Genomic DNA, 26814 nt, shown 5'->3' on the forward strand with positions numbered 1-26814 from the left:
TGGCTTTTACACTCAAACTTCTGTATACTTGATAGCTGGGGAACATAATCTAATGTACTGTAGCTGGACTGAGAAAAGGTACAATCAAATAATTAGTTTCAAACAAGGGTGACAAACCTATGGCTCAAGGGCCACATTTGGTCTCAAGAGCATTTTATCAATGGTTATAAAATAGCCACAAAACAATGAACTCACAAATGCTAATAATGAATCATTATAATAAATAAATGTAATAGAACTATAAATAAATAATAATAAACAATATAATTCAATATTATAATCCATCCATCCATTTTCTATAATTATATAATGATGTATATCATATAATATACATAATAATATAATATATATTATAATAATGTAATATTTAATATAATATATATAATACTCTTATTAGTATTATAATATAATACCCCGCGACCCGACCTCGGATAAGCGGAAGATTGATAGATGGATAATATAATAATAAATACAGCAGCGGCTAGCTTGGCAAATATTGTTTGCTTTCTAATGAAAAACATGTAACCCATGTCTCAAGTGTTTTTTTTCTTCTGGCATTGTATTTCAATAAAGATTAAAAACAAGATTACAAACTATATAAAATACAATAATTGTGTTCATTTTTTGGACAGTATAAAAAATACATTTGTAGATGAATGTCTTTTCATTGATACTATCTAAAATTCATTAATCAGCTACAATTTTTTGTGCGGTTTTTTTAACCATTCCAAATAATTGTAATAATGTTTAGTAAATTACAACTATTTCAGTGTACTTAAATGTATTTATTCAATTAATAGTTGAACACTGTATATACTGTATGCCTTTATTATTATTCATTTATATTTTGCAATCATTGTTTCAGTACAAATTAAAGTAAAAAAACAACTATTTAGACAGGAGCAGACAATTGTTTAGAGGACAAGTTTAGGAAAGTTTAAAAGGTGAAAGAGTGCGTGCAGTTTTCCAAGGAGCAAAGCTTTACAGTCACTATGGTCTTTAACTGTGGGAGAGTGCTTACTGTCAGTTATAAAAAACAAATTAGGATTCCTCAGCACTTTGGGGTGGGATAAAGGTGACACAATCTCAACTGAGACCTGAAAAAACACAACCAATTTAAATACTAAAAATAAAGTTGTAATATTTTCATAAAAAGGTTGACATGATAGGCTCAAACTGATCCAAAACTAAAAAGGGCAATTTTGTACACTTGACATGGTGTTTAAATGTGTGGTAATTAACTGTAAATTCGATATGGTCCATCAATTACTACCGTACAAGGGGTGCTAAGGTTGGTCTTAGGCTTCTTTTGGAGGATCCATTTGGGCCGGCGTGGCATCGGGGGAAGCCCCCGTCTCCTGTTGAGGGAGGTCTGTGATATAACCCTCTGGGTCCTGTTGAGTAAGGCCTGTGATACATTTCGGAAACCATTTGAGAATAGTAGTGGCGCCTGACTCATTCCAGTCGCCATCAACCCTTTCCTGCAATATGTGGAGGAAGAGAATATTATAAAACATTTACTATTAGCAATAGTCCTACTATATTAGGGCTCATACATAGCTTTTTATGATCACACATTCCTAATGGATGGTGTATACACTTCAACATGATTGTAGTACACATGCACACTCTACTGAGATCCAATACAGGAGCTCTTAATTACGAGGTATGTGTGAATATGTCACAGGATGGGACAATAAAGACAATTAGTTGCAGGCTGCAAAAGTAAAAAAAAAAAAACAACTAAGAATAGTAGCACACAAGATAATGTTATGTTGTTTGTAATGTTTCATCAGTGTGGTTAGGTTATTTTTAGAATATAATGTAATCTGCATTGTTTAGCTGCCATAAGTGATATACAGCAACACACCCAGAAATATCAAATTATCCTTAGACCGTAACAGGAAATTTGGTATACCGGTAGTTTCTTGTTGGACAATGAACTTAGAATGGGCAGATGCACACTGAAGAAAAACACGTATCTTCAGTTATAGATTAAGAGTTATGAATAGAGGCAGTAGCAGCAGCACCTTCAAGTTTTTTGTTTTGTTCTATATTTTTACCATTCTCCTTAATATCTGTGGTCTGCGTTTTAGTCAGAACAGAAATCACATCAACTGGAATATTGTGTCATGGCTGCCATGCTAATAAGTAAGTGTGTTTTTTGCTTGATTACCTGCTCTATCTGGTGGTATTCACCATGCTGCTCACAGCCAATGTCAAACACATACTTCCCTGGGCCAGACGGCTGCAAACAAACAGTATGAAGAAAGTATTAGACAATCGAGTGCATCTGGAAAGTATTCACAGCGCTTCACTTTTTCCACATTTTATTATTGTATTGCCTTATTTCTAAATGGAATACATTTTTGTCCTCAAAATTCTACAGACAATACACCTTAAGGACAATGTGATTTTTTTTCATTTTATTTTACAAATCTATTAGAAACAAAAAAAAAACAAATCAAATGTTTGCACATAAGTATTCACAGCCTTTGCTCAATACGTTGTTGATGCACCTTTGGCAGCAATTACAGCCTCAAGTCTTTTTAAATATAAGATGCCACAAGCTTGGCAGTTTCACCCATTTGTCTTTGCAACACCTCTCAAGCTCCATCAAGTTGGATAAGAAGTGTTAGTTTTCATCTAGGATGTCTCTGTACCTTGCTGCATTCATCTTAGTCTATCAGGGAGGTGACCAAGAAGCCGATGATCACTCTGGAAGAGTTACGGCATTTCTCCGTGAAGATAGGAGAACCTTCAAAAAAGACAACCATGTCTGCTGCAATCCATCATTCAGCCCTGTAGGTAGAGTGGCCAGGCCAACATGCACCTGAAAGACTCTCAGACCATGAGAAACAAAATTATCTGGTCTGATGAAACAACTATTGAACTTTTTGGTGTGAATGACAGGTTTCATGTTTGAAGGAAACCAGGAACCGCTCATCACCATGCCAATACCATCTCTACAATGAAGCATGGTGGTGGCAGCAGCATCATGCTGTGGGGATGTTTTTTAGCGACAGTAACTAGGAGACTAGTCAGGAGAGAGAGACAGATTAATGCAGCGATGTATAGAAATAACCTAGATGAAAACAAACGCTTCCCATTCAACTTGATAGAGCTTGAGAGGTGCTGCAAAGAGGAATGGGTGAAACTGCTGAAAGATAGGTGTGCCAAGCTTGTGGCATTGTAATAAAAAAGACTTGAGGCTGTAATTGCTGCCGAAGGTGCACCAACAAAGTAATGAGCAAAGGGTCTGTAAACTTACTCTATGTACACATGATTGTTTTAGTTTTTCATTTGTAATAGATTAGCAAACTTAAAAAAAAAAAAAAAAAAATTTAAATTTTGAGGACAAAAATGAATTAATTTAATCCATGTTTGGAATAAAGCTCTACCATAACAACATGTGAACAAGTGAAGCGCTGTAAGCAAACCTGAGCGTTTCCGCCTTTTTAAGAATTACTCCCATTTTAATTTGTGTTTTTAGACTTGTACTTAAGCCCAACATTTTTCATATTGTGGTCAAATTTGAAGTTTGCCATAAAGATAGAAAAAGAAATGTACCAAAAACAGAATCCTGATGAAGTGATTTCTTTTTTTTAAATGTGTATTTTCTGAGTGGAATTGAAAAAAAAATAGCATAAGTTTGTTACAATTTGACACAAAATCTATGTCCAAAACTATTTAATACAATACAATTTTATGCAATATTTACTATTTGGGGTTTATTACAATTCCATAGTTTATTCAAGAAGGTACTGGGATCCTTTAAAATGGTGCAAATATTTTACAATGTCGGAAAACAATGAATGGTTTACATCTATAACACAACTTACAGCTTTATGCCAATATATCAGTGTCATTTTCAGCTAAACGTTACCCATTACCCAGGGTATAAATAATTGTGGACTCAATTGTACTGTATGTGCGGAGTGTCTTAATGTTGTCTTATTTGTCCACTTTTTTTATAGCTTTATTTTTACTGCATGTTGTTTTAAGATGATGCAGTTAGCTGCCATAACATAATCCATTATCCAGGATGAAGCACACCACCAAAGATATCAAACAAAATAATCAAAACAGTTTGGAGGAATATTATCTCATAAAACTGCATTATAATTCTTATGTTCAGAATCCTGATGAAGTGATTTCTTTTTTTTAAATGTGTATTTTCTGAGTGGAATTGAAACAAAAATAGCATAAGTTTGTTACAATTTGACACGAAATCTATGTCCAAAACTATTTAATACAATACAATTTTATGCAATATTTACTATTTGGGGTTTATTACAATTCCATAGTTTATTCAAGAAGGTACTGGGATCCTTTAAAATGGTGCAAATATTTTACAATGTCGGAAAACAATGAATGGTTTACATCTATAACACAATTTACAGCTTTATGCCAATATATCAGTGTCATTTTCAGCTAAACGTTACCCATTACCCAGGGTATAAATAATTGTGGACTCAATTGTACTGTATGTGCGGAGTGTCTTAATGTTATCTAATTTGTCCACTTTTTTTATAGCTTTATTTTTACTGCATGTTGTTTTAAGATGATGCAGTTAGCTGCCATAACATAATCCATTATCCAGGAGGAAGCACACCACCAAAGATATCAAACAAAATAATCAAAACAGTTTGGAGGAATATTATCTCATAAAACTGCATTATAATTCTTATGTTCTTGTAATTCTTGAACTTATCATACCGCGCTTGTCTTAGATTATAGTGAGTGTATATATTGTTTTTGCTAAATACAAAACACAACTTACAATATTGTTGACAAAGTTACTATTGTATCTGTGGTTGGCGTGAATGAACTCTCCAACCGACTCAATCTTGCCATTCTCCCATTTTCCAGTGTACACAGAGCCAGTGTCCTGGTAGCAGTAAGTGCCCTGACCGTGCCTATTAAAAAAAATACAACAAAAGCAAAAAACAGGAATTGTGGATTTTGTATTTGTAGTTAAAGTGACAGTTTGCTTTTGCTCAAAACTACCTTTATCAAACCAAAAAATATAAAAAGAAAACCACCCTCCATTGTATGTAATCATTAGTAGTTTAACAGAACATACATATTAAAAAAGGTTATACTCTTAATATAAAATAAAAATTATTTGTCTGCCTGGAAAAAAAAAAGACTGCCTTAATGGTGGTCACTCAGGGCTGTCTCATACATGCCCGGAGCACATATGCATAAACAAAACTCACTTTATCTCAGGGGCCACATGGAGGAAAATCTATTGCCATGTGGGCTGGACTGGTAAAATCATGACATGCTATCTGAAATATCAAGACAACTTCAGATTGTCTTTTTGTTTGAAAATAGACCAATCAATTTCTAAAAATGTACAAATCATAATGTTAATTTTTTACACTTACGTGTTGCGGTTGAAAATGATCTACTTTCTGAATAAATGATGTGATATTGTTCATCAGTCAAATAGGTGGAATTGAGTCTGGCATAGTTTTAAAACATTCCCTTTGGTGTTAATGTTTATTCTATCACAACATGAAATGAATAATGATCTCAACATCAAATTACAGGATGTTATTAATGTAATTTAATCCATTTCCTCAACGGATGTACTAACATCATGTGGTTTGTTCTGTACGCATGTAGCATTATTTACAACACTTGTAAATTTGGACTCATTTAATTAATCACACATGAAGTTAGAAGGGGAGACATATTATTTCAGCATACTGATGTGCGCACAGAAAATGTGTTCTGGTCATAAGTAAAATACGAAATGTACAGATTATCAATAACATTTATTTGGGTAGAAATGTCCCAGGTTACATTACCAAAAACAATCAAGGCATGAACATAACAATCCACATTTTTTCTACTCTCACTATTAAGCAGCATAGATACGTTCTGTCCAAACACGGAAGTGTTGCCTCTATCTGAAGTCATAGGCGCTCTAAGGCAGGGTATACAAAAAGAAATGCTATTGCGACACCCTTGGACACATTTAGAACAGCAATTCAAAACTTTCAGCTCATTTTTTATACTTGGCAAACTCATCTCGCAGGCCGAATAAAACCTGTTCGCCGGCCCGATCCGCCCCGCGGGCTGTACGTTTGACACCACTGCTCTAGGTAGTCACGTAACGGTTGCAAACAGTCACTTAGAGTCATAGTGCAGAAAACTGAACGATGTACTACAAGTGCATTTGTCCTGGCTGCTCAGTGCAACATAGCAAATTAGACAACAAAAGAAGAAAATAATGTACTCCACAAAGTCATAGAATAAGTATTCTTGTTCTTTGCATTGATAGGGTTGAACTAATTTGTACACTTGTACGATTTGAGAATTTACTGAGTTCAAACAGTGCCTGTACAGTACAGTTAATCATATATGTATGGCGAAGACAGTTTTGATACTGGAACAGGTTAACTTCATTACATTTCTTTCCTACGCGGGAAAAAACATTTAAAAAATAACACGTCCGATATGAAGTGACGTGATGTGGAAAGTGCAGCAATACCTCATGTGATTTAGCCATTCTCCCTCATATGTGTCCCCGTTGGAGTAAGTGTAAACACCAAGGCCTTGTCGCAAGTCTTCGGACCAAGAACCTGGTGGACAAGCAACAGTTTGAGTTGAGTTGAGTTTAAGTTTATTTTGAACATGCATGCATACAACATGATACTTTACAATTTCCGGTTTCTCTATTCAACATGTTTGAAAAGGAGTAGGAAGAAGCAGAACTTATTTAATACTACTCCTTTCCCTTTACATAGCAATTGCTAAAACTTTTGTTCACTTCCATAAGTAATAACAATAAAAATAAATAATTAATAATTGAGGAAGTAAGTTATATTTCATATTAAAGTTAAAGTACTAATGATTGTCACACACACACTAGGTGTGGTGAAATGTGTCCTCTGCATTTGACCCATTCAGTTGGGAAGTGAGGGGAGCAGTGGGCAGCAGCAGTGCCGCACCCGGGTGTCATTTATTGTGAGATGAGTAAGATTATCTTGAAAATGAATGGATGGCTGAGATAAATTCAGAATGTTTATCATGGTTCTTCTTCTTTGTACTTTGTAAACACTTTTAGTTTGAAGAGTTTCTTGCAGTTGATCATATTAGTACATTGTCTGATTTATTTGCTTAATCCATTGCATAATGTAATTCCACATACTGATATACTGAAGGTCTTAAATGTTGTATGTGCGTACACATGTTTAAAATTACATTTTTCTCTAAGATGGTGTATTTCTCCTCTTTTGTTGAGAAGAATTGTTGTATATTTTTGGGTAGCTGATTATAGTTTGCTTTGTGTATAATTTTAGCTGTTTGCAAATTCACTGAGTCGAATTTCAGTATTTTTGATTCAATTAACAAACGGTTTGTTTGTTCTCTATATCCAACACTGTGTATTATTCTGACTGATCTTTTTTTTAACACCGTTAATGAATGAAGTGTTATTTCCCCATATTTCCACAAAATAACTCAGATATGGTAACACTAGCGAGCAATAGATAATATGGAGTGATTTTTGGTCTCGAAAATGTTTTGCTTTTATTCATTATTGACGTGTTTCTTGCTACTTTATGTTGTATATTTTTTTACATGAGATTTCCAGATCAATTTATCATCAATCTAATACCTATAAATTTGGTTTCATTTACTGTTTCAATTTATACTCAGTCTATTTGTATCTGTGTTTGACTTTCTCTTCTACTGTTACCAAATAGCATTATTTTAGTTTTACTGAGATTCAAAGATAGTCTGTTTTTCTCAAACCATTTTTAAAATTTGTTAGTTTATTCTGTTATTTGTATTAGCGCCTGTGTGTTCTCTCCTAAACCAAACTTTGTTGTATCATCCGCAAATAATACTAACTTTAAATATTTTGTAACTTTACAAATGTAATTTATATAGAGATTGAACAATTTTGGTCCGAGTATTAGGATATATTTAGCGTCGTAGACGTGTGTTCGCCTAGTTTCACGTATTGTTTCCTGTTCGTTAAAAAACTTCTAATCCAGTTCAAGACCAACCCTCTGATGCCATACCGTTCTAGTTTTTTGATTAAAATATTGTGATTAATTGTGTCAAATGCTTTAGTTAGATCCATCAACACTGCTGCCGCAAATTTTTTACGATCTATTGCATTGGTAATTTCTTTGGCTTCAATTCAAACCTCGAACCACTTGTGTCTAAGTAATCTCTGTCTCTGGCTTTCCGATAACAAACTGTCACTACCCCTCGGTAAAACAGAGTCCATCCTATTTAAGTCCAAGCACAACCTGGGTAAATCCCCGGGCTTTACAATTAAAGCAGGTGATACCACAATCACCAGCAAAGACAAGGTAATTTACCTAGGTTGTATATTGGACAACACTCTCTCAGGTGAAAAAATCAATAACTACATTTTTGTGCAGGATTTATGCGTTTATCAACAGGGATATACTTAAGACCCTTGCCGGTGCCTTCATACAGTGTCATTTTGACTACGCCTGCACCTAATGGTTCACCAGTATCCCCAAACTACTAAAAACAAAACTGCAAACTTCCCAAAACAAGCTGGTGAGACTCCTGCTCAACCTCCCATACAGGACTCACCTAACTCAAGCCCACTTTACCAAATTGGGATGGCTTAGAGTTGAGGAAAGAGTACACCAAATTGTAAAGTGCATATTCCAAATACCTAAAGAAAAAGTCCCCAAGTACCTGTCAAACTATTTCACCAGAGTAAGTGATGCTCACTGGTACCACACGAGAGCGAGTTCCTCAGACCTCGTCCCCCCAAATTCAAGACTCTCATGGTAAAAAAATGCATTCTACTATTTTGCCACCACACAGTAGAATGCACTACCAACAGACCTTAAAATTCAAACTTCCCTACTACATTTTAAAACTGCCATAAAATCATGGCTCAGCTCAACCTCTACCTGATCTGAACCAAAATGGTTTCCCAGCAACTTTCAGAAGCATCAAACAGGTTTATATGCGATTATAATTTATATATATATATTTTTTTTTCTCATTCTGTTTTGCACACTCTTGGAGTCAACATGTGCATAGTCATGTACATAGTGTCATGTACATAGTGTATATACCCCAACATTTTTTGTATATATTGTTTTCCAAATCACCTGACATGTATACTGGGTATATGTACATCATTTATGCATTTTTTTAACATAATTTTTTATATACATGTGACAGTTTTTATTCTCATTGTTGCTTTTTATTTTTATTCTTATTGTAATATTTTTCTATTTTGTTTCCATTTATACCCCCATTATTTGCTTTTTACTTTTAAAATTGATCTCAACTCTGTACACTGCTGCTGGAATTTCAATTTAATGGAATCAATAAAGTACTATCTATCTATCTATCTATCTATAGGCTATATATATTTTATTATTGAATGTATCAAAAGTGATAAATATTTAATGAACCACAATGGAAACAAGCCTTTTGGCTATTTGTGCCATCCATTTGCCTTTTTAAAGCATTGCATGGATTCAATTCTTTAAGATGTCAATAAACGTCATGTACATAGTGTATATCAATTAATTAATCAATCAATCAATCAATCAACGAGACAACTCCTAACACAAACCTTCATATTTGGATCCATCCGGGTAGTAGAAGATGCCTTGTCCATGTTTCATGTTTTGATGATAGTCTCCTACATATCTTGCTCCATTGACAAAACGATATGTTCCCTATTGACATCAAACACACCACATGTATTTATGGACAACAGTATCAGTCTAAGTGAGGGTTGGACTCCGCGAAGGCTGCCCTTTGTCACCGATTCTGTTGATAACTTTTATGGACAGAATTTCTAGGCGCAGTCAAGGTGTTGAGGAGTTCCGGTTTGGTGGCCGCGGGATTAGGTCTCTGATTTTTGCAGATGATGTGGTCCTTATGGCTTCATCTGGCAGGGATCTTCGGCTATCGCTGGATCGATTCGTGACCGGAATGAGAATCAGCACCTCCAAGTCCGAGTCCATGGTTCTCTGCCAGAAAAGGGTGGAGTGCCATCTCCCAAGTGGTGGAGTTCAAGTAACTAGGAGTCTTGTTCTTGAGTGGGGGAAGAGTGGATCGTGAGATCGACAGGCGGATCGGTGTGGCGTCTTCAGTAATGCGGACGTCGTACCGATCCGTTGTGGGGAAGAAGGAGCTGAGCCGGAAGGCAAAGCTCTCAATTTACTGGTCGATCTACGTTCCCATCCTCACCTACAGTCATGAGCTTTGGGTCATGACCGAAAGGATAAGATCACGGGTACAAGCGGCCGAAATGAGTTTCCTCCGTCAGGTGGCGGGGCTCTCCCTTAGAGATAGGGTGAGAATCTCTGTCATCCGGGAGGAACTCAATGTAAAGCCGCTGCTCCTCCACATCGAGAGGAGCCAGATGAGGTGGTTCGGGCATCTGGTCAGGATGCCACCCGAACGCCTCCCGAGGGAGGTTTTTAGGGCACATCCAACCGGTAGGAGGCCATGGGGAAGACCCAGGACACGTTGGGAAGACTATGTCACCCGGCTGGCCAGGGAACGCCTCGGGATCCCTCGGGAAGAGCTAGACAAATTGGATGGGGAGAGGGAAGTCTGGGCTTCCCTGCTTAGGCTGCTGCCCCCACGACCCGACCTCGGATAAGCAGAAGAAGATGGATGGATGGATGGAGTATCAATCCCTGGCTCGGGATCTTTCTGTGTGGAGTTTGCATGTTCTCCACGTGACTGCGTGGGTTCCCTCTGGGTACTCCGGCTTCCTCCCACCTCCAAAGACATGCACCTGGGGATAGGTTGATTGGCAACACTAAATTGGCCCTAGTGTGTAAATGTGAGTGGGAATGTTGTCTGTCTGTGTTGACCCCGGGATGAGGTGGCGACTTGTCCAGGGTGTACACCTCCTTCCGCCCGAATGCAGCTGAGATAGGCTCCAGCACCCCACGCAACCCCAAAAGGGATAAGCGGTAGGAAATGGATGGAAGGAGTATCAATAACAATCAATCATACCTTCCCATGTCTTTTGCCATGTTCATATCGTCCTTGATACACGTCTCCTTTAGGCAAGGTAGCTTTTCCACTCCCATGTCTCTCCCCTGCTTCGTTTCTGTCTCCTTCATATTCCTGCACCAATTATAAAAACATTTAAAAAGGTATTATTGGTACTAAATGGCACAATGAGTATGCCTGTTAGCACGACACGCTAGCGTTGCCTAGGTTACTAAACAAAAACAAGATAACATATATATATATCCTCTCACCCCGAGTTTATTGCTTTCCTCATCAAACTCGTCGGATTCAATATCGGACATTGTAATGAATTAGTTTAAAAGGGGCGGTAATGATAAAGTTTTGCTAACAGGTTGCGGTGTAGAAACACCCCGAGCTTAAGAGCCGGAAGTCTCCTGTGTGTACATTAGTTAGGTTGCCATGTCCAGGCGACAATTACGTGTTGTTAACTCATTTACAATAATTTATGTTTCCCCACAAACATCTAACGTCATAACTGTTAAATTAATTAACAAACACCGCATGACGTGAAATATCGATTTTTAAACGCTTTGATATTTTACGGAAGCTCTTGGCCAACTTCGGTTTCGATTAGGAATTTTTTAGCATTATTTTAAAATTCATTATATTTTTAAAAGTTCCAGTCACTGGAGTCTTTGTAATCGTTTAATCCTTTTTTTAAAAAAATATTTTTTTTATTTTAGTAAAGCCTGGTACGGTATTTACAGTTGCTATGACAACAATGTATCACGTGATCAACACACCCCATTCATTTGTATCCAAATGTGTTGTTGCATCTTTTCTATCTTCAGATTGATATTATTTAACACTTAAAACAATTTACGTGATTACAGAAAAACATGTACTGTTATGAATACTATGTTACGTTATTTTAAATCAGTGGTTCTTAACCTTGTTGGCGGTACCAAACCCCACCAGTTTCATATACGCATTCACCGAACCCTTCTTTAGTCCATCCATCCATCCATTTTCTGCCGCTTATTCCCGTTCGGGGTCGCGGGGGGCGCTGGCGCCTATCTCAGCTACAATCGGGCAGAAGGCGGGGTACACCCTGGACAAGTCGCCACCTCACCCTTCTTTAGTGAATAATAAAAATAAATACATTACAAATTCAAGACTATGTTTTTTTACTGTTGCACAAAATGAACCATGCACGAACATCACCTTGTTCAAAGAACAAAACCAACACAGTGTATGAACTCACAATAAATTGCACACCTGCATTACAGATGGAAAATTAGAGGGAACATTGTTTGGGGGTATCCATAATACGTCGATATGGAGAAGTTTTTATTCACACGATGAGTCGGGTACGTGTGTCTTGACCTCCACGGAACCCCTGAGGCTGACTCACGGAACCCCTAGGGTTCGATTGAACCCAGGTTAAGAACCACTGTTTTAAATTAAATCTGTGCGGGATAACTACATCCAAACATGTGTTTCCTATTGCTGGTGGATTCCAGCACTATTTAGTGCAGGGTTGTCCAAACTGCAGCCCGAGGGCCTTTTACGGCCCTCAGCAAATTTTTTAATGGCCCAAATTCTAAAAGTACTATTACAAAAAAGCTAAGTGGAAAAGTAAAAATTACAGTTAAGGTACCAATGATTGTAACACACACTAGGTGTGGTGAAATGTGTCCTCTGCATTTGATCCATTCACTTGATCACCCCCTGGGAAGTGAGGGGAGCACTGGGCAGCAGCGGTGCCACGCCCGGGAATCATTTATGGTGATTTAACCCCCAATTCCAACCCTTGATACTGAGTGCCAAGCAGGGAGGTAATGGGTGTCATTTTTGAACTCCCAACCTACCGCTCTCAGGGCGGACGCTCTAACCACTAGGCCACTGAGAAAACAAGGTAAAATAGCTGTTAGGTAACAACAAAGTGGAAATATTTACACTAAAAACTAGGGATGCATATCAACATCAATAACAGTTAACCTTCCACTTCTTCAAAACGATACCGATAACTGATTAATCTTTTTATATGTAGAATTGACCATTACAGAGACTTTCTTTTGTGTGGTATAGCTCGGTTGATAGAGGGGCCATGCCAGCAACTTGAGGGTTACAGGTTCGATTCCCGCTTCCGCCATCCTAGTCACTGCCGTTGTGTCCTTCGGCAAGACACTTTACCCGCCTGCTCCCAGTGCCACCCACACTGGTTTAAATGTAACTTAGATATTGGGTTTCACTATGTAAAGCGCTTTGAGTCACTAGAGAAAATTGCTATCTAAATATAATTCACTTCACTTATTGTCATATATCTATTATTTTTTAGACATAGAATTGCACATGACTTAGACTTAATTTTATTGTCATATATGTATATATATATATATATATATATATATATATATATATATATATATATATAAATATACAGTGTGGCAAAAAAGTATTTAGTCAGCCACCGATTGTGCAAGTTCTCCCACTTAAAATGATGACAGAGGTCTGTAATTTTCATCATAGGTACACTTCAACTGTGAGAGACAGAATGTGAAAAAAATCCAGGAATTCACATTGTAGGAATTTTAAAGTATCTATTTGTAAATTATGATGAAAAATAAGTATTTGGTCACTTCAAACTAGGAACATTTCTGGCTTTCACAGACCTATAACGTCTTTAAGAAGCTCTTCTGTCCTCCACTCGTTACCTGTATTAATGGCACCTGTTTGAATTCGTTATCTGTATAAAAGACACCTGTCCACAGCCTCAAACAGTCGGACTCCAAATTCCACTATGGCCAAGACCAAAGAGCTGTCAAAGGACACCAGGAAAAGATTTGTAGACCTGCACCAGACTGGGAAGAGTGAATCTACAATAGGCAAGCAGCTTGGTGTGAAAAAATCAATTGTGGGAGCAATTATCAGAAAAAGGAAGACATACAAGACCACTGATAATCTCCCTCGATCTGGGGCTCCACGCAAGATCTCATCCCATGGGGTCAAAATGATCATGAGAACGGTGAGCAAAAATCCCAGATCCACACGGGGGGACCTGGTGAATGACCTGCAGAGAGCTGGGACCAAAGTAACAAAGGTTACCATGAGTAACACACTACGCCGACAGGGAATCAAATCCTGCAGTGACAGACGTGTCCCCCTGCTTAAGCCAGTGCATGTCCAGGCCCGTCTGAAGTTTGCCAGAGAGCACATGGATGATACAGCAGAGGATTGGTGGAATGTCATGTGGTCAAATGAAACCAAAATAGAACATTTTGGTATAAACTTAACTCGTCTTGTTTGGAGGAAGAAGAATACTGAGTTGCATCCCAAAAACACCATACCTACTGTGAAGCATGGGGGTGGAAACATCATGCTTTGGGGCTGTTTTTCTGCTAAGGGGACAGGACGATTGATCCGTGTTAAGGAAAGAATGAATGGGGCCATGTATCGTGAGATTTTGAGCCAAAACCTCCTTCCATCAGTGAGAGCTTTGAATGGTTGACCAAATACTTATTTTCCACCATAATGTACAAATAAATTCTTTAAAATTCCTACAATGTAAATTCCTGGATTTTTTTTTTCACATTCTGTCTCTCACAGTTGAAGTGTACCTATGATGAAAATTACACACCTCTGTCATCATTTTAAGTGACAGAACTTGCACAATCGGTGGCTGACTAAATACTCTTTTGCCCCACTGTATATGTGTGTGTGGGAAAAATCACAAGACTACTTCATATATATATATACAAACCCCGTGTCCATTTCAGTTGGGAATTTGTGTTAGAGGTAAATAAAAACGGAATACAATGATTTGCAAATCCTTTTCAACCCATATTCAATTGAATGCACTACAAAGACAAGATATTTGATGTTGAAACTCATATATATATATATTTTTTTGCATATAATAATTAACTTAGAATTTCATGGCTGCAACACGTGCCAAAATAGTTGGGAAAGGGCATGTTTACCACTGTGTTACATCACCTTTTCTTTTGACAACACTCAATAAATGTTTGGGAACTGAGGAAACTAATTGTTGAAGCTTTAAAAGTGGAATTCTTTCCCATTCTTGTTTTATGTAGAGCTTCAGTCTTCAACAGTCCGGTGTCTTTGCTGTTGTATTTTACGCTTCATAATGCGCCACACATTTTCGATGGGAGACAGGTCTGGACTGGAGGCGGGCCAGGAAAGTACCCGCACTCTTTTTTTATGAAGACACGCTGTTGTAACACGTGCTGAATGTGACCTGGCATTGTCTTGCTGAAATAAGCAGGGGCATCCATGAAATAGACAGCGCTAAGATGGCAGCATATGTTGTTCCAAAACCTGACTGTACCCTTCAGCATTATTTGTCCCGTCACAGATGTGTAAGTTACCCATGCCTTAGGCGCTAATGCACCCCCATACCATCATAGATACTGGCTTTTGAACTTTGCGTCGATAACAGTCTGGATGGTTCGCTTCTCCTTTGGTCCGGATGAAACGGTGTCGAATATTTCCAAAAACAATTTGAAATGTGGACTCGTCAGACCACAGAACACTTTTCCACTTTGCATCAGTCCATCTTAGATGATCTTGGGCCCAGAGAAGCCGGCGGCGTTTCTGGATGTTGTTGATAAATGGCTTTCGCTTTGCATAGTACAGCTTTAACTTGCACTTACAGATGTAGCGACCAACTGTAGTTACTGACTGTGGTTTTCTGAAGTGATATCCTTTAGAGGTTGATATGGGTTTTTGATACAGTGCCGTCTGAGGGATCGAAGGTCACGGTCATTCAATGATGGTTTCCGGCCATGCCGCTTACGTGGAGTGATTTCTCCAGATTCTCTGAACCTTTTGATGATATTATGGAGCGTAGATGTTGAAATCCCTAAATTTGTTGCAATTGCACTTTGAGAAACGTTGTTCTTAAACTGTTTGACTATTTGCTCACGCAGTTGTGGACGAAGGGGTGGACTTCGCCTCATCCTTTCTTGTGAAAGACTGAGCATTTTTTGGAAAGCTGTTTTTGTACCCAATCATGGCACCCACCTGTTCCCAATTAGCCTGCACACCTGTGGGATGTTCCAAATAAGTGTTTGATGAGCATTCCTCAACTTTATCAGTATTTATTGCCACCATTCCCAACGTCTTTGTCGCGTGTTGCTGGCATCATATTCTAAAGTTATGATTATTTGCACAAAAAAAAAAGTTTAACAGTTTGAACATCAAATATGTTGTTTTTGTAGCATATTCAACTGAATATGGGTTGAAAATTATTTGCAAATCATTGTATTCCGTTTATATTTACATCTAACACAATTTCCCAACTCAAGGCTTTCAAAACATTATCATAGGGATTCTGGCGGTTCAGGAGCCTGAAAAGGTATAATGTGTTGAAGCATGATGTTTTTTTCCTCCATGCAGAATGTTTGCAGAACATTTGGTACGGATAGCACACACAATTGTCTTCCTCTGAATCAATGAAGGTGTACCAAACGATTGTTGCCATGTTTATTTACAACCAGCTCAGGGGAGGTTTATGACACAAGTTGGAAAAAAAGAGCGCTCGATTTGCTCACCCTAACCCACCACCAGCACAGTACGAGTAATTTAGCATCATTGAAGCTATTTTTCTTCTCTAAAACATCCATTTAAAATACTGGCTTTGAAAATAAAATATATCAAATTTTCCCTTGCGTTGTTGGATTTTTAGTGTGTGGCCCTAAGTGGAAAATGTTTGGACACCTCTGATGTAGTGTCATTCATGAGAACTGCATGTGCCACAAAGGCTGGGTAAAGGACAGGCGAGAACAAGGGACGTACAGAATACGAAATAGTAAATATTTTTAAAACTAAAAATGACAAAACAATGTAAAACACTGAGTCATGTACAGAACCCAAAACCAGTGAAATTGGCACGTTGTGTAAATCATGAATAAAAACAGAATACAATTATTTGAAAATCTTTTTCAACTTATTTTTAATTGAATACACTGCAAAGACAAGATATTTAATGTTCCAACTGAGAAACTAATTTTTTTTGGAATTCATCATTAACTTAGATTTTAATGGCAGAAATACATTGGAAAAGTTGCACACGGGCATTTTTACCACTGTGTTACATGGCCTTTCCTTTTAACAACACTCAGTAAACGTTTGGGAACTGAGGAGACCAATATTTGAAGCTTTTCAGGTGGAATTCTTTGCCATTCTTGCTTGATGTACAGCTTAAGTTGTTCTCCGTTGTGGTTTTTTACGCTTCATAATTGTCATTGTCTTGCTGAAATAAGCAGGGGCGTCCATGAAAAAGACCTTGCTCCAAACTTATGTGTACCTTTCAGCATCAATGGTGCCTTCACAGATGTGTAAGTTACCCATGCCTTGGGCACTAATGCACCCCCATACCCTCACAGATGCTGGCTTTTGAACTTCGCGCCTATAGCAATCCGGATGGTTATTTTCCTCTTTGTTCTGGAGGACACCACGTCCACAGTTTTTAAATATAATTTGAAATGTGGACTCGTCCGACCATGGAACACTTTTCCACTTTTTCATCAGTCCATCTTAGATGAGCTCAGGCCCAGCAAAGCCGGCGGCGTTTCTGGGTGTTGTTGTTAAACGGCTTCTGCTTTGTATAGTAGTTTTAACTTGCACTTACAGATGTAGCAAATAACTGTAGTTACTGACAGTAGTTTTCTGAAGTGTTCCTGAGCCCACGTGGTGATATCCTTTACACACTGATGTCGGTTTTTGAGGGATCGAAGGTCGCGGGCATTCAAAGTTAGTCTTCGGTCTTGTCGCTTCCGTGCAGTGATTTCTCCAGATTCTCTGAACCTTTTAATGATATTACGGACCGTAGATGGTGAAATCCCTAAATTCCTTGCAATAGCTCGCCGAGAAATGTTATTCTTAAACTGTTTGACAATTTGCTCACGCATTTGTTCACAAAGTGGTGACCCTCACCCCATCCTTGTTTGTGAATGACTGAGCATTTCATGGAAGCTGCTTTTATACCCAATCATGGCATCCACCTGTTCCCAATTAACCTGTTCACCTGTGGTACGTTCCAAATAAGTGTTTGATGAGCATTCCTCAACTTTCTCAGTCTTTCTTGCCACTCGTGCCAGCTTTTTTTGAAACAGGTTGCAGGCATCAAATTACAAACGAGCTAATATTTGCCAAAAATAACAAAGTTTAGGAGTTTGAACGTTCAGTATCTTGTCTTTGCAGTCTATTCAATTAAATATAGGTTAAAAAGGGTTTGCAAATCACTGTATTCTGTTTTTATTGACAATTTTCACAAGGTGCCAACTTCATTGGCTTTGGGTTTTGTATGGTTGTTTAAGTTAGAAAAGTTGAACTAAAAAACATGCAGACATGACTACACAATTGAATAAGACATTTAAATAAAGCTTTAAAGGAGAACGTTATCTGTACAATTATATATGATACATATTCCGATATTACTTTTCCACACTGTACAGGATATTTTATATACTTTTTGCAATTGTCTTAGTTTCAGGGCACATCAGTAACAGATGGAAAGATCAACATATTAGTCTCCTTGCAGCTGCTGTGTCTATCACGCCATGTTCACACTCTGCTGCACAGGATAGGCTCTGTCAACAACACTCATTTGAACACTTTAAAGGCCTACTGAAATGAGATTTTCTTATTTAAACGGGGATAGCAGGTCCATTCTATGTGTCATACTTGATAATTTCGCGAGATTGCCATATTTTTGCTGTAGTACAGAACATCGACGATAAAGTTCGTAACTTTTGGTCGCTAATAAAAAAGCCGATGTAGCAGACGATGACGTCACCGGTGTGAGGGCTCCTCACATCCTTACATTGATTCTGATGGGAGCCTCCAGCAGCAAGAGCTATTTGGACCGAGAAAACGACAATTTCCCCATTAATTTGAGCGAGGATGAAAGATTTGTGGCTGAAGATATTGATAGCGAAGGACTAGAAAAAAAATAAAAATGAAAATAAAGTTTAAAAAAAAATGTTTTTAGACACGTTTACTAGGATATTTCTGGGAAATCCCTTATCTTTCTATTGTGTTGCTACTGTTTTAGTGAGTTAATTAGTACCTGATAGTCGGAGGGGTGTGTCCACGGGTGTGTTGACGCCTGTGTCTGAGGGAAGTCACGGCAGCTGCATGGACGGCGCAAGCTGCGCAGATCCCCGGTAAGAGGCGACTTTTTACCACAATTTTCTCACCGAAACCTGCCGGTTGACAAGTGGTCGGGATCCATGTTCGCTTGACCGCTCTGATCCATAGTAAAGCTTCACCTCCGGGAATTTTAAACAAGGAAACACTGTGTGTTTGTGTGGCTAAAGGCTAAAGCTTCCCACCTCCATCTTTCTACTTTGACTTCTCCATTATTAATTGAACAAATTGCAAAAGATTCAGCAACACAGATGTCCAGAATACTGTGTAATTGCGAGATGAAAAGAGACGGCTTTTAGCCGCAAGTGGTGCTGCGCTGATATGTCCCCTCCAACCCAAGACGTCACGCGCACGCGTTATCATACGCGTCATCATTCCGCGACGTTTTCTACAAGAAACTCCGCGGGAAATTTTAAATTGTAAATTTAATTAATTAAACCGGCGGTATTGGCATGTGTTGCAATGTTAATATTTCATCATCGATAAATAAACTATCAGACTGCGTGGTCGGTAGTAGTGGGTTTCAGTAGGCCTTTAGTCTTCACCGCTGTGTGAGAAAATTGGCTAAAAACTATTAGTCTCCTGCACCTCACACTGTAATGTTAATAAGCAGGTTTGAATTGAACAACAACAAAAATCTCCTTCGGGAGTCAGAACCGATTAGTGATGTAAAAGTGGAAAGGGACTAAAAAAATCCTCTTGAGCATTGCCTACAGCACTGATGTCTCCGCCCTCCATTAACCTACGTCATGTCTTGGTATTTATCTACCTAAGGAGATGGATGTGTTTCCATGACGCCGACCATAGCAGCAGCAACAAGGTTTTCAAACTTAAAATGGCAGAAGATGCAAACATGCAGCTGCACTTGGCCACATTTGAAGGGCTGTCTTCATCAGCGGTAATCAACATGTCTGCTTGATTAGCAGCCCTTTTCCACCCAGCAGCATTAAAGTCTCTCTCCTCAGTGCTCATCCAGTTCAGCATCCTCCCATGTTTATCTGGGCTAAGTGGCTTGGCACATGACCTGACCTGACAGCCAATTAAGGAAGATTGAAAGTGAATTCAGGGATCTCTCTTGTTTTGTCATTTTTAGTGTTTTCAGGCCAAGCAGATGGCTGCCGCTTACATACAACTGCAGGACTTGATGACCTTTCAAACTCTTCTATGTAAATGTGACACAAGGGAAAACATGAAACCTGCTCACTTCTTTATGAGCAAAAAGTACAGCGTTTTCCTATTAATTGCATCTCCACTGTATTATCGTATTAGTTGAATTCTAATTAAAAGGGACATTTTGTGTTGTTTAGTTTTTATCGCAAACCATTTTGGATGTGTCGAATAAAAAAATAAGTAGCATTTTGCTTGTAATATACAGTATATATATGTATTATACTATATACCATGGGTGTCAAACTCTGGCCCGTGCGCCAAATTTGGCCCGCCGTCTAATTTCATTTGGCCCTTGAGGCAGTATGAAATTAACATTAGAGCTGGCCCGCCGGTTTTATACAGCGGCAGTGCCGCTGTAACACCGCATTCACAACTAATACTCATACTTGCCAACCTTCCCGATTTTCCCGGACTCCCAAATTTCAGTGCCCCTCCCGAAAATCTCCCGGGGTAAACATTCTCCCGAATTTCTCCCTATTTCTACCCGGACGACATTATTGGGGGCGTGCATTAACGGCACTGCCTTTAGCGTCCTCTACAACCTGTCGTCACATCCGCTTTTCTTACATAGAAATAGCGTGCCAACCCAGTCACATAATATATGCGGCTTTTACACACACACGCACACAAGTGAATGCAATGCGTACTTGTTCAACAACCATACAGGCCACACTGAGGGTGGCCGTATAAACAACTTTATCAATTTTACAAATATGCACCACACTGGGAACCCACACCAAAAAATAACAAACACATTTCGGGAGAACATCTGCACCGCAACACAACATAAACACAACAGAACAAATACCCAGAACCCCTTGCAGCACTAACTCTTCCGAGACGCGATACGCTACAATATACCCCCCCCCCAAGCAATAATTAATGTTTTACTCATGCACTTTCTCTTGCTACTTCAAGGCTTGAATGTTTGATTAATTTGTTATTGTTATTTTATTTGCAAATTTATTATTAGCCTGTGGAAAAAGTTTATTTTGATATTTACCTCAGAGGGCTGCAAATAGAAAATAGGCATTCAATTTTTATCTAAATTTTATTTGATATGCCATTGATATTTTTTAATGATTATTATTTAAAACTCGATTTGACATGTCACTATAAAGTTATATAAGCCTTGCTTGTTCAATATTCAATGCAAAACTAGTTTGGGTCCCTATTAAAAGGTTAATTTTTTCAACCTTGGCCCGTGGCTCTGTTCAGTTTTAAATTTTGGCCCACTCTGTATTTGAGTGTGACACCCCTGCTATATATACAGTACACTATATTTCCAAAAGTATTTTGCCACCTCTGCGATGAGGTGGGAACTTGTCCATGGTGTACGCTGCCTTCCGCCCGACTGTAGCTGAGATAGGCACCAGCGCCCCCTTCAACCCCAAAAGGGAATAAGCGGTAGGAAATGGATGGATGGATTTTGCCACCTGCCTTGACTCACATATGAACTTGAAGTGCCATCCCATTCCTAACCCATAGGGTTCAATATGATTTCAGTCCACCTTTTGCAGCTATTACAGCTTCAACTTTTCTTTGAAGGCTGTCCACAAGGTTGCGGAGTGTTTTTGAAGGAATTTTCGACCATTCTTCCAAAAGCACATTGGTGAGGTCACACACTGATGTTGGTTGAGAAGGCCTGGCTCTCTGTCTCTGTTCTAATTCATGTCAAAGGTGTTCTTTCGGGTTCAGGTCAGGACTCTGTGCAGGCCAGTCAAGTTCATCCACACCAGACTCTGTCATCCATGCCTTTATGGACCTTGCTTTGTGCACTGGTGCAGAGTCATGTTGGAAGGGGAAGGGGTCCGCTCCAAACTGTTCCCACAAGGTTGGGAGCGTGGAATTGTCCAAAATGTTTTGGTATCCTGAGCAGTCAAAAATTTTTTCACTGGAACTAGGGGGGGCAAGCCCAACTCCGGAAAAACAACCCCACACCATAGTTCTTCCTACACCGAATTTCACACTCGGCACAATGCATTCCGAAGTGTAGCGTTTTCCTGGCAATCTCCAAACCCAGACTCGTCCATCAGACTGCCAAATGAAAAAGCGTGATTCATCACTCAATAGAAGGCGTCTCCACTGCTCTAGAGTCCAGTGGCGACGTGGTTTACACCACTGCATCCGACGCTTTGCATTGGATATTTTTTTTTTTTTTTTTTTTAAATTGATCTCAACTCTGTACACTGCTGCTGGAATTTTAATTTTCCTGAAGGAACTCTCCTGAAGGAATCAATAAAGTACTATCTATCTATCTAAATACTTTTGCCAATATAGTGTAGATTTTTTTTTAGATGTGTCTTATCTCGTCCTTAAACCAGTGTTCTTTACAATTTTGAGGTCAACTTTTGCACTAAATTGGGGCCTGTGGCCCACTTAAATATCAACAATGATTTAGTAGTCTTACTCTTGATTTTATTCTTATTCAATAATTATATCGAACATACTTTATAGTCTACAACATGGGTGTCCAAACTACAGCCCACCACCGTCAAGTACCAGGCTGTCTCTGAATGCCACCGATTTGTTGCCATCTTTTGGTCAATTTGAGTAAATCAGATGGACGCGATAGCACAGCATTAACTTATATGAAAGAAGCCAGAACAACCTTCCCTAGTCCATCCATCCATTTTCTACCACTTATTCCATTTAGAGTCACGGAGGGCGCTGGTGCCTATCTCAGCTACAATCGGGCGGAAGGCGGTGTACACCCTGGACAAGTTGCTACCTCATCGCAGGGCACCTTCCCTAGTCATAGTGCAAAAAAAAAAGGAATGCATCTAGCATAAAGGTCAACACGCAATGTCACACACAACACAATCTGCTCACTGACCTTTGTGGATAGAATGAAAAACGTCCAATTTCAAAAATTCTAAATTACACCCATGGGAGAAATGCAAAAAACTCGCCACGCTTATCCATGTTTGGCGTATTTTAGCTGCTTGATATTTGTGATTGGTTGAAAAACTTTAAGAAGGTTGTCACGGAAGTAAAAATGTAGGATTCAAAGTTTCACATACTCTTAGAATCCAAATATATTAATTATATATCAATTATGTTAATATAATATGCACACACACACACACACACACACACACACACACACACACACACACACACACACACACACACACACACACACACACACACACACTTACATGCAGTCGGCTTTCGGCCCACGGCCAAATCTTTTTAGCCAAATGCGACCCCACAAGTCAAAACCTCGTAAAATGTTATGAAGCCATGTGCTAATTACAAAGATTATTATTAAGGATTAGGTCAGGCTGACTATAAAAATAAGTGTTAATCAAATATACTGCATAAGAAGGGAGGAAAAATAAATACATACAATTATGTCATTCTAAGGTAAAATAACTAAATCAATTAAATAATAATGAATATGTCTCTTAATTACGTTTTCCCCCCAAAATTTAAATGCAAATGAAAATACTGCTTCCCCTCTGTAGTCATTTTTTTGCGCTTAATAAACTTCTCAATGACTTCCGCTCCAGACTTCTTTTGATACACTCTCTACTGCCACAAGTGGTGGAAACGTGTATTACAACTGAATATGGTTGCATGTTAATTCTCAAGTCATTCTTTGCTTTATTTTAAAATTTGTAATCGAACTACAGTGACCAATTGTGACATCGCTGATTTAAAATAAATTTTTTTAAATTTTAGCAATTTTCAATCAGAAAAAATTCTAAATGAACAAAAAAGAATATATATATATATATATATACATATATATATATATATATATATATATATATATATATATATATGCATACCATAGTAGAATTGGCCACCAGAGCGCGCTGCTAAATATCGTGGCCACTGATTGGCTCAGCCTCAGCCAACGCTACAATATTGGAATAATAGAGTGTTAAAGTGCCTAAGTGGGTGTCTAGAGGACTTTGAAAATGTTTAAACACTTATATATAAGTCCGTTAACAGTTTTTTTATGTTGTAACTATGGAAATATTAGATTTATAAATAATAATTACTACTTTGTGGAAAGGTATTTACCACGGTTTTAATTTTTGAGTTTTGTTTTTTTACTTGTACACCAGATGGTGCTAGTTTTTCCTAATAAACTGTTGCTGCAATAGTTCAAACCTTTTACTGTCCGATGCCAGCAGTATTGGGACTAACACGTTACTTACTGTAACAGCGTTATTTTCGGCGGTAACTAGTAGTCTAACGCGTTATTTTCTATATTCAGTAACTCAGTTACCGTTACTACATGATGCATTACTGCGTTATTTTACGTTATTTTTTATGCAGTATCGACGAGAAACAAAAGATCTGAGTGTGTTTTATTGGAGGGTTGCAGTGTCGTCACAAGGGAGTGAAAAGGTGCGCCGCGCGCTATGTGTGTGTGGGGTGTGGGTGGCGGGGGGGGGGGGGGGGTCTATGTTTACTAACAAGCCATCATGTTGGAGCTGAAGCTTCTTAACATGGAGATATTCTCACTCCTTTTCTTTCGTCAAGCACAAAGAAAAGAACAATTTGATTATATGTAAGTTGTGTCTTGGATCAAAGATCCTATCTACTGCCCAAAACAGCAATTCAAATCTGCTTAAACAGCTACAAAAGCAACATGATTCGACGAAGCTAGTAAAGAGAGACACAGACTCCAATGCCACTTCACCTCCACTTAAGGATTTTAACAGAGGCACTGCTAGCCAGGACAGCATTGACAGAGCCATTGCAGCGTATGTGCTAGAAGACATGCAGGCTATTTCTACAGTGGAGTCACCCGATTTCAGGCAGCTAATTAGCATGATACTGGCGTCAAACAGCAAATTTTCCACCTACCTGGACGAAGTGGACAGTGAGTACATAAAAATGGAAAGCGAGCTAAAGAAAACACTCCAAATTCTGCCTCTGCTCATCATTCAGCACTGAAGGTCTGTCAATTCTCTTGTATACTCTTTCATTCTAGACTTCTAGAGTGTTTGATTATCACATCACTCTAAATCAGGGGTCTCAGACACGCGACCCGTAGGCCAATTGCGGCCCGTGAGACGTTATTTTGCGGCCACCGCCTCAATATGAAAGCTTAATGTTAGTGCGGCCCACAAGTTTTATATAAATCGCGATTGACAGCGTTGTGTTATTTGGGTCCAAAATGGCTCTTTCAACGTTCTGGGTTGCCTACCCCTGCATTAGTGGAAAAGCATTAAATGAGTGAAAGCGACAGAAACGTTGCCATGGAGACGAGGGTTTTCTTACATGCCTGGCCGCAGTCACACCGCGACACCTGTCCGTCAGTAATAACAGTCCCCGATAACCTGTTATTTGTTTTTTTATTGTTTGATTTGAATTGCTTTACACGATGAACATTACATATATTTCTATATAACGCCGGATAACACTCCGGGAGCCGTCACTTTTTTGCGCTCACTATTCCGGTACTTTCCCGGCTATTGTCTGCCGACCGCCGTGTCGCTGTAGGAAAAGCGGATTGACACACATTGCGGAAATAACATTATTTTCCGTGCGTCGGCTGAACACAAATATATTCCACAACCCCAAACATGTCTTTTTCAAAGCCTGCAGTGAAGAGAAGGGCTAGTGATGTGCAATGACAATTCCAGGAAAAGTGGGACATGCAATATTTCTTTGTTGAGCACAAGGGCACAACCGAAGTATCTTATTTGCACAGAGAAAGTTGTGGTGGGATACAATTTGAAACGTCATTTTACAACTAGACATGCTGAAGAGTATGCAACATTTTTTTGAAGAAATGTTTTCTTGCGGGCCAGCCTCACCCAGACTCTGCGTCCAGTGGCCCTCAGGTCAATTGAGTTTGAGACCCCTGCTCTAAATGTATAGACTATAGAGTTCACAAACATAAAAAGGATCCTAGTGGGCCAGGCCAATCTTTCCTTTTCTCTAAACTAAAATTGGGGAAGTGCGTAGAGTGTTCTGGGCTTCAGTACAGTGTTGATCTCCTAAAGACATGATTTTATTTCCGAATTCCTTGAGAGAAAAAAATGCCTGGTTAGCCTTTTTGTATGTCATGTGTGCTTTCCTTAGCTGAAGCCAGGTTTACAGCTATGTTGTTATTATGCTGTTTGTTGCTTATGTATGTTATGTTGCAGATATTGAAAATAGCTTTTTTATTTTGTTCCGGCAGGTGGCGACTTGTCTAGTGTGTACACCGCCTTCCGCCCGTTTGTAGCTGAGATAGGCACCAACACCCCCCGCAACCCGAAAGGGAATAAGCGGTAGAAAATGGATGGGTGGATGGATTTTGTACTGGCCTGAAATAAACTGGCCCTTTGAAACATATCCTTGTCTTTGTGTGTTGTATGTAGACCACATGGCTTAGCAAAGTTCAGTGATGCAAATGCATGTCAAGTTGATCAACAGATTGTATCATTCTCCAGTGTAATAAAGTACTGAAATGAATGCTAAAAGGGCATTAATGGGAGCCTTAAAAAAAAAAAGAAAAAATTAACTAAATAGTTAATTTTAATAATAATAATAATA

At 38.7% G+C, this 26814-nt stretch overlaps 2 protein-coding genes across 3 annotated transcripts in view; both read right to left on the bottom strand.

The window, feature by feature from the left end:
* Positions 1 to 703, bottom strand: part of pdzk1 (PDZ domain containing 1) — an 11384-nt gene extending 10681 nt beyond the window's left edge. For both annotated transcript variants that reach the window (XM_061879175.1, XM_061879176.1), the window contains exon 1: positions 1 to 703. This exon is cut by the window's left edge. The gene's annotated coding sequence lies outside the window, so the exon portion shown is untranslated.
* Positions 704 to 812: 109 nt separating this feature from the next.
* rsph1 (radial spoke head component 1) lies at positions 813 to 11525 on the bottom strand. The gene is made up of 8 exons (XM_061879179.1): positions 11253 to 11525; positions 11002 to 11115; positions 9599 to 9704; positions 6506 to 6596; positions 4784 to 4919; positions 2177 to 2248; positions 1279 to 1481; positions 813 to 1097 (listed from the first exon to the last, which is right to left on the bottom strand). The coding sequence occupies exons 1-7, from the start codon at positions 11301 to 11303 to the stop codon at positions 1299 to 1301; spliced, it is 753 nt and encodes a 250-aa protein (XP_061735163.1). The 5' UTR covers positions 11304 to 11525; the 3' UTR covers positions 813 to 1097; positions 1279 to 1298.
* Positions 11526 to 26814: the final 15289 nt, after the last annotated feature.

The sequence above is a fragment of the Nerophis ophidion genome, linkage group LG19, assembly GCF_033978795.1.
Source record: "Nerophis ophidion isolate RoL-2023_Sa linkage group LG19, RoL_Noph_v1.0, whole genome shotgun sequence".
In the NCBI taxonomy this organism is placed as follows: domain Eukaryota; kingdom Metazoa; phylum Chordata; class Actinopteri; order Syngnathiformes; family Syngnathidae; genus Nerophis; species Nerophis ophidion.

What these genes read in the sequence shown, in the direction of transcription:
- rsph1 (XM_061879179.1), bottom strand. Translation starts at nt 11,303, where the DNA reads ATGTCCGATATTGAATCCGACGAGTTTGATGAGGAAAGCAATAAACTC. An exon ending in GGATGGATCCAAATATGAAG is followed by an intron (nt 6,597 to 9,598) that starts GTTTGTGTTAGG and finishes CTTGTCCACCAG; the next exon opens with GTTCTTGGTCCGAAGACTTG. An exon ending in GTAACTTTGTCAACAATATT is followed by an intron (nt 2,249 to 4,783) that starts GTAAGTTGTGTT and finishes GTTTGTTTGCAG; the next exon opens with CCGTCTGGCCCAGGGAAGTA.